At 42.8% G+C, this 13,990-nt stretch overlaps 1 protein-coding gene across 1 annotated transcript; it reads left to right on the forward strand.

The window, feature by feature from the left end:
• Positions 1-3,694: 3,694 nt before the first annotated feature.
• On the forward strand, positions 3,695-11,799 carry PNN (pinin, desmosome associated protein). Its single transcript, XM_003831766.5, has 9 exons — positions 3,695-4,256; positions 4,950-5,021; positions 5,399-5,467; positions 6,285-6,357; positions 6,466-6,560; positions 6,714-6,789; positions 7,959-8,114; positions 8,192-8,330; positions 9,362-11,799. Exons 1-9 carry the CDS (start codon positions 4,144-4,146, stop codon positions 10,726-10,728), a joined length of 2,160 nt encoding a protein of 719 aa, XP_003831814.2. The 5' UTR covers positions 3,695-4,143; the 3' UTR covers positions 10,729-11,799.
• Positions 11,800-13,990: the final 2,191 nt, after the last annotated feature.

Raw genomic sequence — 13,990 nt, forward strand, 5'->3', positions numbered from 1 at the left:
AACAAGATACACTTGAACCGGTAAATACAGACTAATCAGAGGATTAGGTGAAAAGTGCTATAGAATTCAGAAAAGCGATGTCACTGCAGGATGGAGTTGCTAATAATCTACAGCAGTGTGAGACAACTGTAGGAATTGTCCCATTGCATGTGCAAATAAATACACATGCTACATCATAGTATGTACATCTTAAATTTGGCAAATTCAACCGTAAGCATGTTGCTTAGCCTGTGATTAGTTCTTCCATTGGTAATTCACAAAACAAAATTTTTCCCCAATTGTCCCTGTTGTTTTCCCCCAAATTAACATACCGCAAGGTGGCTCATGCCTGTAAAATCCAGCACTTTGGGAGGCCGAGGCACGGGGGGTGGGGGGGATCACGAGGTCATGAGTTTTGAGAGCAGCCTGGCCAACATGGTGAAAACCCGTCTCCACTAAAAATACAAAAATTAGCCGGGCGTGGGGCCTGTAAACCCAGCTACTCGGGGGGCTGAGGCAGGAGAATCACTTGAACCTGGGAGGCAGAGGTTGCAGCGAGCAGAAATTGTGCCACTGCACTCCAGCCTGGGCGACAGAGCAAGACTTCGTCTCAAAAAACGAAACACACACACACACACAAACTCTTCATGCCCTTTCACAGGAATTTAAGATCATGTTCCAAAATTTTAATTGTGGTAGGTTTTTTTTTTTTAAGCATGTCCCTTCTAATGTTTGAATCAGTTTATTCCATTCATCACATAAATCCAGCATAAAAGCTCCACTTAAGCCTTTGAAAACACTAAATTGTGTAATTTTGAAGAGTATTTTGCCATGGTAATCTTAATTTTTCCAGCACTAAATTTTCCCTTATGCGAAATCAGGTCCTTTATGTCTAGATGACATTCTTGCCCTCATCACTACCATAAAGAAAAAGGAGTCCAAGTCCACCACACAAGTCAAAAAGTAAGTAAATGGCCAATTTATCAAAGTTGACTTCTCCAACCACAATAACATGAGGCTTTTAAAGTACGTTTCTGGATAGAAAGGAAACTTATTTAATGAGGACCTACTAACTATTGAACACAGCATCCTACTTATCCTTCTCCATAAAGTTAAATTGCCAAGGCTCCTAGGAATAGATCCTATGGAAGCAAGGACAGTGAGTGTGTATGTGTGTGTGTGTGTGTGTGTGTTTTGAGACAGAGTTTTGCTCTTGTTGCCCAGGCTGGAGTGCAATGGCACTATCTCAGCTCACTGCAACCCCTCCTCCCGGGTTCAAGTGATTCTCCTGCCTCAGCTTCCTGAGTAGGTGGGATTACAGGCATGCACCACCACGCCCAGCTAATTTTGTATTTTTAGTAGAGACGGGGTTTCTCCGTGTTGGTCAGGCTGATCTCGAACTCGTGACCTCAGGTGATCCGCCTGCCTCGGCCTCCCAAAGTGCTGGGATTACAGACTTGAGCCACTGTGCCCAGCTGTGTGTGTTTTGTTTTGTTTGAGACAGAGTCTCACTGTTGCCCAGGCCAGAGTGCAGTGGCATGATCTTGGCTCACTGCATGCAACCTCCATCTCCCGGGCTCAAGCAATTCTGCCTCAGCCTTCCAAGCAGCTGAGACTACAGGCACTTGCCACCATGCAGGACTAATTTTGTATTTTTAGTAGAGACAGGGTTTCATCATGTTGGCCAGGCTGGTCTCGAACTCCCAACCTCAAGTGATCCGCCCACCAAGGCCTCCCAAAATCCTGGGATTACTGGGCCGACCATACATGCAAACATTCTTACACTTGCTGAATACGCTCTACTATTATCACACTCTCATGCCTCAGGTACTGCCTAAGGTTGTACACAGACCTGTAATAAGATCAATGAGGCTAAGTATGCTCACAATCAGAATTAAATAATTGTCAATCTTCATCCCCATTATTCATCTCTACATTTTTTTCTCCTATAGTACTTCCCGCTTTCTAACATGCTATACAATTTACTTATTTATTTATTTATTTTTGAGACAGAGTCTCACTGCTGCCCAGGCTAGAATGCAGTGGTGTGATGACAGCTCACTGCAGTCTCAAACTCCTGGACTCAAACAATCATCCCGCCTCAGCCTCTCCAGTACAATTTTTTAAATTTTTATTTTTAGAGACAGGATTGTTGCTATGTTGCCCAGGCTGGTCTTAACTCCTGGGCTGTAGCGATTCTCCCACCTCAGTCTCCCAAGTATCTGGGATTACAGGCACAATCCACTGGACTTGCGCAGAGATCTTTATTGTACACTGATATACCCAAGTGCCTAGAATAGCACCTGGCACATAGTGGGCCCTCAGTATTTGTTGAACTAATGAATGATCATTGCTCCTTTGGAAGCCTACAAACCCCACAGAAGCAGGAATCACAACTATCTTGTTCTAGGCTTTATTTTCAAACCCTAGCTTACTGCTGATACACAATGGAAGCTCTAAAAGATTGCTGGATTAAAGTGGTAGCTTGAGTTAATTAATACACTGGGCCCACTAAGGCTTTGTACAAGGAAGATAGATGCCTGGCTGAGATTATTTAAAGCATTGTTTCTGTGGGAACGTGTTTTGTTTTTTTTGTTTGTTTGGGACGGAGTCTCACTCTGTCGCACAGGCTAGAGTGCAGTGGTGCAATCTCGGCTCACTGCAACCTCCGCATCCCGGGCTCCCGAGTAGCTGGGATTACAGGCGTACACCACCACTCCCAGCTAATTTTTGTATTTTTAGTAAAGGCGGGGTTTCACCATGTTGGCCAGGCTGGTCTCCAACTCCTGGCCTCAAGTGATCCACCTGCCTCAGCCTCCCTAAGTGCTGGGATTACGGGCGTGAGCCACGGTGCCTGGCCTGTGAAAAAATGTTTTCTGAGCTTCAATTTGTATATATATTTATAGAACAAAACTAGTTCCTACATTGGCAGTGCAGGTAGGGCAGAACCAGAAGCGGGACAACACACACAGACACCACTAACAACAGGGCCGCTCCCTTAGGTCTGGTCTTAACCAGCTCTAGGCCAGGTGAAGAGGCTAACTCAACCATGACTGCCTGTCTGTCTCGCCATTGCTTTCTTTTCTCTAGTATAGATGCTCAGCGTCTAATCAGAGACTGATTCTCAACTGGCGTGACCAAAGGACAGTTATATTATCTCCGGTCTCAATTTCCTTATCAGTAATAACAGGCATTTTATCCACACTTTCAGTTTGTGAGAAATAAGGCATGTAGACGGTTTCAGAGGGTCGGGAACAAGATCAACCCCTAACGTTAGCCATTATGATTAATGACTTTCACTAGTTTTCATTTTTGTCTTCCCTCTGCTCACTTTAACCTAATCAGGCTGGGCGTGGTGGCTCACGCCTGTAATCCCAGCACCCTGGGAGGTCGAGGCAGGCGAATCACCTGAGGTCAGGAGTTCGAGACCAGCCTGCCCAACATGGTGGAATCCGGTCTCTAATAATACAAAAATTAGCCAGGCGTGTTGGCGCGCGCCTGTAGTTCCAGGTACTCAGGAGGCTGAGGCAGGAGAATCGCTTGAACCCGGGAGGAGGAGGTTGCAGTGAGCCGAGATGGTGCCACTGCACTCCAGCCTGGGCGACAGAGCGAGACTCCGTATGAAAAAAAAAAACTAACCTAATAGAGGAAAGCACGCGCCCACCCCCTCTCTGAGCATGCGCACCAACAGAATAGCCGCGCCCTTTCCTAATTAAATCATTAACCAAGGTGAGGGTAAGGAAGAAAAGGAGGCTTGGCTAAGTCCCACTCTGATGTGATCACGTTAAAACGGTGTAAGGCACATTACATCATAGGTTAAAAGGCCTAGAAAACTCCGCGCTCTCCTTGCCAGAACTGCAGACTCGCGAGCCTAAGTCTCCGAGAACTCAGGGATTGTGAAACCCGCCCCGACTCTGCGCTAGCAGCGGGATCCAGGCACCCGCAGCTAACTGGGGAGGGAGGTGACTGCCTGGCTGACTTTTCATTGGCTCAGAGTCACAAAGGCTGCAGGTTCTTCCCCCTTCCGGTCGCTGAGTGGTTGAGGCCGGAAGACAACGCTCATCGTCATTGGCTGAGCCCGGCTGTCAGTCCTTTCGCGCCTCGGCGGCGCGGCATAGCCCGGCTCGGCCTGTAAAGCAGTCTCAAGCCTGCCGCAGGGAGAAGATGGCGGTCGCAGTGAGAACTTTGCAGGAGCAGCTGGAAAAGGCCAAAGAGAGTCTTAAGAACGTGGATGAGAATATTCGCAAGCTCACCGGGCGGGATCCGAATGACGTGAGGTAAGGGCCTAACGGGAACTCGGAACTCGGAACTCGGAGCTCGGAGAGGCAGCCCTCAGGTCGGGGTGAATTGGGGGCGGGGAGGGCGGCCAGCCTTAAGAAGACTGGAACCTCGAGGCCTGTTCGCGGGGCGGCGGGTAAAACCCTGTTGTCGCCGAGGTGGAGAGGCCCCAGGCCCCCACCGTAGAGCGCTGGTCTTAGGTCCCTGAGGAAGGAGAGCGAGGCCTGGGTGCGCCGGCATGGTTTCTTGGCCTGTGAGAAGACCCGGACTGCTGATTCCCGCTCTCGGCCCTGCAGGCCCGGAACTGCAGCACAAAGCCCCTTCCCGCTCCGGCGGACACCCGGCCCGGTGCTGGCCCCGAGACCCTGCCGGGACGCAACACGCCGCCTTACCCCAGCCTCTTGTCCACGTGCAGCCTCCTCGGGGATGGCGGGATGGGGACCTGATCCAGGCTTGTTAATGTGTGGGGGCATCGAGGTGAATATAATTTCTGTGACACAGGTCCTGGAGAAACGAGGAAGTTAAATGAAATAGTACTTCCTGTCCTGTTTCAGACATTTAGATTTATTTGAAACTATCTTTTTGGAACTTTTGTGATTTTTTTCTCCTTATGATCCACATCTCTGAAAGTATTTGGGTGCGACTGTGTGTGTCTACATATGATCTTGCACTGATTTGTAAATCTTTTACAGGCCCATCCAAGCCAGATTGCTGGCCCTTTCTGGTCCTGGTGGAGGTAGAGGACGTGGTAGTTTATTACTGAGGTAAGATTTCCTTTGGACTTTACTCATGCTGAAACTACTGGTACTTTACTAAATATGTTGGTTTGAACAAAACCTGTGATAAAATCAATAACCCAGTGTTTGTCGTCTTTGTTTTGTTTAATGTTGTAATAGACTAGATTTCTGTATAAATATAGTTATCCTGAAAAACTGGAGGTTGAAGAATATATTAAGTGTACCAATTTTGAGTGAACTTAATTCTTATAAAGTAACACTATAAAAGCATTTTGGAATGAATACCCGTTTAAGGCTACTTTAGTTGGAAAGATTTTTGAAAGTTTAACCATATTCTCTTGTCAAATGGAAATACCATTTATCTTGTATTTCAAGTGTTTTATGTTGAACATTTTAAATTTCAGGCGTGGATTCTCAGATAGTGGAGGAGGACCCCCAGCCAAACAGAGAGACCTTGAAGGGGCAGTCAGTAGGTAGGTTTAAAAAAAGATTCCTGAAGGCTTCTTTAGTTTCTGAGGTACCACACAAATATAAATATTTATTAACAATAATTCTGTTTCAGCAATATTAAAATTGAGTAGTATGCCACTCCCCGCCCCCCCCCCAAGTTCTCTTGGTATTTGACTGAACAGTTGACTATCAGTTCCCTCAAAACGCAGTTCTGCACTCATGATAACCTAAATTTTATCCAAATAAAGGTCATGTGAAGAGTAAAATTGGAAAAATTGTCAATTAGTACCATTTTTTCTGACTTGTACTTGAAAAACTTAACCAGTTTGAAATACTTAGAAAATACAGGAGAGCAAAATTGGTTTGGGCGTTAGTTCACGCATGGTAGTATCCTTTCTCTGCTGGAGGAAAGAATAAAATGGGATGGAGACTTGATAGAACAAAGCTTCTGGAAACGAGTCCTAGAGGAGAGGGCATTTGCCCTTGGTGTGCAGTTACATAAATACCTCAGTGGTCATTTAAATTAATTTTTGGCCAGGCACAGTGGCTCATCCCTGTAATCTCAGCACTTTGGGAAGCCAAGACCAGCAGATCGCTTGAGCCCAGGAGTTGGAGAACAGCTAGGTACATGGTGAAATCACATCCCTACAAAAAGTACAAAAAAGTTACCCAGGCATGCTGGCTCACGCCTGTAGTCCCAGCTGCTTGGGAGGATGAGGCAGGAGGATCACTTGAGCCTGGGAGGTCGAGGCTGCCGTGAACCGTGGTGGCACCACTGCACTTCAGCCTGAGTGGTATAGTGAAACCCTGTCTCAAAAAAATTAATATTTTCTATGACAGGCTGGGTGGGGAGCGTCGGACCAGAAGAGAATCACGCCAGGAAAGCGACCCGGAGGATGATGATGTTAAAAAGGTATTGAGATTGAAAGAACTTAAATGAATGTAGTACCTTCACTTTACTACATTTAAAAGCACACCACTCATATGCTAGTTAAATTACTGAGATTTTCTTTTTCTGCAGCCAGCATTGCAGTCTTCAGTTGTAGCTACCTCCAAAGAGCGCACACGTAGAGACCTTATCCAGGATCAAAATATGGATGAAAAGGGAAAGCAAAGGTATTTCCCTGGGGGAAAAAAACTCTAGTGAAATAATGCAGTTATAAGGAAAATCAAGGGATTGTTCAAGCGTCCTGTAGTATTTCTTAGAAAATGATGGGTTTGAATGAAATGGATCCTGTTGACAGTAAATTTTCTTATTCTGTTCTTTAGGAACCGGCGAATATTTGGCTTGTTGATGGGTACCCTTCAAAAATTTAAACAAGAATCCACTGTTGCTACTGAAAGGGTATTTATCCAAGTTTTGTTTTGCATCATATATTTAAGTTATCGAAGTAGTAGATGAATGTTTTTTTTAAAAAGCCTTAAAGCTCTTTTAAGACCTAACTGTAAACCTGAAACAAAGCCAAGTAAAAACTTGGTTTAACTTTTTATAGAACAGCTTTACTTAAACATTGTGTTGGAATATAACAGTTGTTGATATCATAGCTAATAGCCTTGAAATTTAGATATGTGAAAAAAAAGCCTCAAGTCTCCATTTCCTTAAACACAAATTACAGTCAGTACCAAGTGCTAAGTTCTAGTTAGTTGGTATCCTGAATTGAAAATGTGAAGCGGCCAGGTGCAGTGGCTCATGCCTGTAATCCCAGCACTTTGGGAGGCTGAGGCAGGTGGATCACCTGAGGTCAGGAGTTTTTCGAGACCAGTCTGGCCAACATAGTGAAACCCTGTCTTTACTAAAAATACAAAATTAGCCGCCTGTGGTGGCATGCGCCTCTAATCCCAGCTATTTGGGAGGTGGAGGCAAGAGAATCACTTGAACCCTGGAGGTGAGGTTGCAATGAGCCAAGATCACACTATTGCACCCCAGCCTGGGCAACAGGCACAAAACTCCATCTCAAAAAAAGAAAAAATGTGAAGCATATGCAGATACCTTTTTTTTTTCTTTTTCTTTTTTTTTTGTAGAGATGGGGTTTTATCATGTTGCCCAGGCTGGTCTGAGCTCAAAGCAATCCACCCACCTCAGCCTCCCAGAGTGCTGGGATGACAGGTGTGAGCCACTGTGCCCGGCCTGCAGATACCTTTACATAGTAAAAAAAAAAAAAAAAAAAAAAAAAAAAAAATTGAGATGGAGTTTGGCTCTTCTTGCCCAGGCTGGAGTGCAGTGGTGTGATCTCAGCTCACTGCAACCTCTGCCTCTGGGGTTCAAGTGATTCTCCTGCTTCGGCCTCCCAAGTAGCTGGGATTATAGGTGCGTGCAACCACGCCCTGTTAATTTTTTTGTATTTTTAGTAGAGATGGTGTTGGCTTCTGACTTCAGATGATCTACCTGCCTCTAATGTTTCACATAATTAGTATGTGTAATAACTTTTTATCATAATTGAACTGAAATCATATATACCTTTGCTTGTAACTATTTCAACACATAAGTATTAAAGCAGGCTACTTAACTTTTAGCAAAAGCGGCGCCAGGAAATTGAACAAAAACTTGAAGTTCAGGCAGAAGAAGAGAGAAAGCAGGTTGAGAATGAAAGGAGAGAACTGTTTGAAGAGAGGCGTGCTAAACAGACAGAACTGCGGCTTTTGGAACAGAAAGTTGAGCTTGCGCAGCTGGTGAGTGGTAATTTGGAGTTCTAAGATTGGTAATCCTTTGAGTTTACAAAAGCACTGACCTTTTACCTTTTCTTTAGCAAGAAGAATGGAATGAACATAATGCCAAAATAATTAAATATATAAGAACTAAGACAAAGCCCCATTTGTTTTATATTCCTGGAAGAATGTGTCCAGCTACCCAAAAACTAATAGAAGAGTCACAGAGAAAAATGAACGGTAAGTATGCGAAGAGGTCCATTGAATTGTTCATAGTGGGTAAGGTAATATGTTCATATGCACACGTTTGTTTTCTAAAATAATTATGATTCAGTGATTGGTTTGCTGTGTTTGCTTTTTATTTAAAAATAAGATATATTCTAGGCCGGGCGTGGTGGCTCACGCCTGTAATCCCAGCACTTTGGGAGGCTGAGGCAGGCGGATCATGAGGTCAGGAGATCGAGACCATCCCGGCTAACACGGTGAAACCCCGTCTTTAGTCTCTACTAAAAATACAAAAAAAATTAGCTGGGCATGGTGGTGGGCATCTGTAATTCCAGCTACTTGGCAGGCTGAGGCAGGAGAATCACTTGAACCTGGGAGGCGGAAGTTGCAGTGAGCCTAGATTGCGCCACTGAACTCCAGCCTGGGCAACAGAGCTAGACTCCATCTCAAAAAAAAAAAAAGATACATTCTGAGATGCTGGTGAGTTTGTAGTATAGGAATATTTGTATCATGATGGAGTTTAATGTGAGAGTTATAGACAGTGCTTATGCATCTGTATTCCTTAAGCATTTGTGTAAAATTACTTTTTTTTTGCATGCTATTATTCTGATAAAATGCTAATAAGACATGTGAAAACCAACTCAGTTTCTAGATGGAAAACACATGGAAGGATAGACACTGCTAAGATGATGATTTATCTCTTTGGGATCAGAAAAATTAATATATATGATTTTATGCCAAAACTGGTTCTGTTTTACAGAAGTTTTATTTTTCATCAGACATAAAGATTGATCTGTTTTCTTCTTTATCAGTTAGAAAATGTCTAGTTCTGTCTGCCACAATTTCTAGTATGTAGATTTCCCATGGATCTTTGCTTTTATAATTTTATGTCAGTTTGTGGTTACTTAATTGCCATAATCTTTTGTCATAACTTTACAAAAACAAATTCAGATGAAGCTTAATGACAGTTTGTGACCAGTTATAAAATTGTGGCTTTGAATTTTCTTAATGGGTAAATTTTACACATGTAAATTTTTATTCTTTAGCTTTATTTGAAGGTAGACGCATCGAATTTGCAGAACAAATAAATAAAATGGAGGCTAGGCCTAGAAGACAATCAATGAAGGAAAAAGAGCATCAGGTGGTGCGTAATGAAGAACAGAAGGCGGAACAAGAAGAGGGTAAGGTGGCTCAGCGAGAGGAAGAGTTGGAGGAGACAGGTAATCAGCACAATGATGTAGAAATAGAGGAAGCAGGAGAGGAAGAGGAAAAGGAAATAGCGATTGTTCATAGTGATGCAGAGAAAGAACAGGAGGAGGAAGAACAAAAACAGGAAATGGAGGTTAAGATGGAGGAGGAAACTGAGGTAAGGGAAAGTGAGAAGCAGCAGGATAGTCAGCCTGAAGAAGTTATGGATGTGCTAGAGATGGTTGAGAATGTCAAACATGTAATTGCTGACCAGGAGGTAATGGAAACTAATCGAGTTGAAAGTGTAGAACCTTCAGAAAATGAAGCTAGCAAAGAATTGGAACCAGAAATGGAATCTGAAATTGAGCCAGATAAAGAATGTAAATCCCTTTCTCCTGGGAAAGAGAATGTCAGTGCTTTAGACATGGAAAAGGAGTCTGAGGAAAAAGAAGAAAAAGAATCTGAGCCCCAACCTGAGCCTGTGGCTCAGCCTCAGCCTCAGCCCCAGCATCAGCCCCAGCTTCAGCTTCAATCCCAGTCCCAACCAGTACTCCAGTCCCAGCCTCCCTCTCAGCCTGAGGATTTGTCATTAGCTGTTTTACAGCCAACACCCCAAGTTACTCAGGAGCAAGGGCATTTACTACCTGAGAGGAAGGATTTTCCTGTAGAGTCTGTAAAACTCACTGAGGTACCAGTAGAGCCAGTCTTGACAGTACATCCAGAGAGCAAGAGCAAAACCAAAACTAGGAGTAGAAGTAGAGGTCGAGCTAGAAATAAAACAAGCAAGAGTAGAAGTCGAAGCAGTAGCAGTAGCAGTTCTAGTAGCAGTTCAACCAGTAGCAGCAGTGGAAGTAGTTCCAGCAGTGGAAGTAGTAGCAGTCGCAGTAGTTCCAGTAGCAGCTCCAGTACAAGTGGCAGCAGCAGCAGAGATAGTAGCAGTAGCACTAGTAGTAGTAGTGAGAGTAGAAGTCGGAGTAGGGGCCGGGGACATAATAGAGATAGAAAGCACAGAAGGAGCGTGGATCGGAAGAGAAGGGATACTTCAGGACTAGAAAGAAGTCACAAATCTTCAAAAGGTGGTAGTAGTAGAGATACAAAAGGATCAAAGGATAAGAATTCCCGGTCCGACAGAAAGAGGTCTATATCAGAGAGTAGTCGATCAGGCAAAAGATCTTCAAGAAGTGAAAGAGACCGAAAATCAGACAGGAAAGACAAAAGGCGTTAATGGAAGAAGCCAGGCTTTCTTAGCCATTCTTTGCAGCAGAAGATTTCTTGATATAAAAGGATTACCTTTCCTTGTAAAGAGGATGCTGCCTTAAGAATTGCATGTTGTAAAAAATCTTTTTGGAAAATACAGACTGTTTGTTTACCAGACATTCTTGTACTTTTTGCATAATTTTGTAAGAGTTATTTATCAAAATTATGTGAGGTTCCAAAATATGTAAAAATGATAATAATAAAAAAAGATTAACATCCCTTGTCATCTTTTTTAAATATCCTATACTCTTCAGTAAGAATCTGTATATTTTAATAGGCAAATCTTTAAGTCTGTTCCCTTCTAATTCTGTATCATACATTGCTTTTGTAGAAATAAATGTGTGTTTATTTCATTATTTTTGGGATGTCCTCGTTGACACTTGTATAATATCCTCTTTATCATTTTCAGCTTTTAACACTAGATACTGCACGTGATTAGAATGTTTTTGAAGGTTTCCTCGTTTTTATTTGCCTCGGACAATTTTTAGTTGCCAGAGTCAGAGCTTTGCAGCTTTGAGGGGGAACAGTTCTCTTTTAAATCATTTGCTATTTTCTGTTCTCTCTCGTTATTTTAATCTAAGCATTTTCCCCCGTTTCTCATATTTTAACCATATGTTCGGTAGATAACTAAACGTATGATCTGGTTGGCATTTTCTTCCTGATGATGGGAGCATCATTCTTTTGTCTTCATGGTTACTTGTGTGATATAACATACATCTGTTAAAGAAAATCACTTCTTTCTAGGGGAGGGAGGTAGAAAAGTATCTTTCAAACTTGGTTTTTGAGTTTGTGTCTTGTCTTAACTTTGTGTTGGCTCTAACTTAAACATGCTGATATGTGTTTTCAAGAATTTTGTTTAAGGAAGTATTGTATGGAAGTCCACAAAATGAAGGAAGTTCATCTAGGTTTTAATATGTAAGCAAGATAACACACAAGTGTACCAAGTGATTATTAACTTTGTTGTTTTACAAATTTGTATGAACTTGGAGTATCTGTTGGCCATTACTATACATGTGCAAATAAATGTGGCTTAGACTTGTGTGACTGCTTAAGACTAGTACTTGTATTAACTTTCTGATGCTTTATACAAGAGAGCACTTAAATTGCAGCCTTCTTTGAGTTTAACACTGTAGCTTTAGCCTTGACTTTGAATATTCATTTTGCCTTCCCTTGACAAGTAAATGGTTACAGTGAAAATGTGAAGAAGTATTTCCAGTTAGTTTTTGTGTGTATATAACTCACTTGTGTAAGTGGATGTGTTAAAAGATCTCTTTTTTAAAATCCTTTTATTGGAGTAATTATTAAAACAGTAAATGCATAGAGCTTTGCACAGCAATCTGTATCCATGAGGCAGTTCCACCACTGGTACCTTCATCTGTGGCTTATCCAGCAAAATGTTTCATTTCCTGTGTGCCCTGGCAGGAAAGAGGTTGGTAAATAGTGAATTAAAGGGATGATCATAAAATTTAACCTGGTTAAAAAGCACCTTATTTGATGACAGTTTGTATGCACTAAAATCCTTTGTACAAATTAAGTTTTGTCTACTGATTTGTACCTGGAAAATCTGAACAATATTCATGTTGCTTATAGAAAAGGCTAGTATTGGCTTGAAGCTCTACTATAGGAGGGGTAGTAATGGGGGTATAATGAATGCTTGAGGGGAAAGTAATTTTCAATAATTTCAGTTAAGTGCTACTGATCATAGTATGTGAAAGGAATTTTTCTTATATGGAATGCTTGATGAATTTGCATGTCATCCTTGTGCAGGGGCCATTTTAATCTTTTTTTTTTTTTTTTTTTTCCTCTCGGAGACAGGGTCTTAGTCTGTCACCCAGGCTGGAGTGCAGTGGCACAAACCATCTGACTGCAGCCTCGACCTCCTGGGTTCAAGGGATCCTCCCACCTCAGCCTACCAAGTACCTGGGACTACAGGTGTGCACCACCATTCCCAGTTAATTTTTTATTTTTTGTAGAGACAGGATCTCACTATGTTGCCCAGGCTGGTCTCGAACTCCTGGGCTCAAGCGTTACTCCTGCCTTGGCCTCTGAAAGTACTGGGATTATAGGCGTGAGCCACCACTCTTGGTCTGTGTTCCAATTTTAGTATGTGCTGCTGAAGTAAGCACAGGAATTTTAATAACAGATTGTACTAACATTTTTAAGTGGTATTCATTTTTAGGTTGGAAGGTTTAATTTTTTAAATACAAGATTTTAGATTTTTTTGTTTCCGATCAGTGCTTTATCCTTGAACTAAAATTTTATGGAACTTAATGTTCAGAGAACCATGGAATTGCACTTGAAGAGACACAAGGAATAAGAATGTAAAAGTAATGACAGTTTCCCAGGGGGAAAAGACATGCAGTAGTCTTTTTTTTTTTTTTTTTTTTTTTTTTTTTTTTTTTTTGAGATGGAGTCTCGTTCTGTCACCCAGGCTGGAGTGCAGATCTCTGCTCACTGCAACCTCCGCCTCCCAGGTTCACGCAATTCTGCCTCAGCCTTCCAAGTAGCTGGGATTACAGGCGCATACCACCACACCTGGCTAATTTTTTTTTTTTTTTTTTTTTGCATTTTTAGTAGAGTTGGGGGTTTCACTGTGCTGGCCAGACTGGTCTCGAACTCCTGACATCGTGATCCGCCTGCCTTGGCCTCCCAAAGTGCTGGGATTACAGGCATGAGCCACAGCACCCAGCTAACACGCAGTGGTCTTCCTACTGGAGATTACAAACTAGTGTTTATGGTTGAGTGCAGTGGCCTGTAATTTCCAACACTTTGGGAGGCTGAGGTGGGAAGATTGCTTGAGCCCAGGAGCTGGAGACCAACCTCGGCAACATGGCAAAAACCTGTCTACGAAAAGAAAAACTACCCGATTGTGGTGGCATGAGCCTGAGTCCCAGCTACTCTGGAGGCTGAGACAGGAGGATTGCTTGAGCCCAGGAGGTTGAGGCGAAGTAGCTATGATCACACTACCGCACTCCAGCCTGGGTGACAGAGTGAGACCCTGTCTAAAAAATAACAAAAAAACCCAAATAGTGTTTATGGAAAACTTAGGAGCTGAAAGGGGATAGAGATGGCGAGTTAGGACTGAAATGAGTTTAGAGCTGTATTAGGAAAGACAGGCTGGGTGCTATGGCTCACACCTGTAATCCCAGCAATTTGGGAGGCTGAGGGTAGAGGATGGATGGCTTGAAGCCAGGAGTTCAAGACTGACTTGGGCATCAGCAAGAATCTAT

The sequence above is a fragment of the Pan paniscus genome, chromosome 15 (assembly GCF_029289425.2).
Source record: "Pan paniscus chromosome 15, NHGRI_mPanPan1-v2.0_pri, whole genome shotgun sequence".
Classification (NCBI taxonomy): domain Eukaryota; kingdom Metazoa; phylum Chordata; class Mammalia; order Primates; family Hominidae; genus Pan; species Pan paniscus.

Excerpts from the sequence above, each read along its gene's own strand:
- PNN (XM_003831766.5), top strand. The coding sequence starts at position 4,144 with ATGGCGGTCGCAGTGAGAACTTTGCAGGAGCAGCTGGAAAAGGCCAAA. Across the intron at positions 5,468-6,284 it reads CTTGAAGGGGCAGTCAGTAG|GCTGGGTGGGGAGCGTCGGA; the intron begins GTAGGTTTAAAA and ends TTTCTATGACAG. Across the intron at positions 8,115-8,191 it reads AAGTTGAGCTTGCGCAGCTG|CAAGAAGAATGGAATGAACA; the intron begins GTGAGTGGTAAT and ends CCTTTTCTTTAG.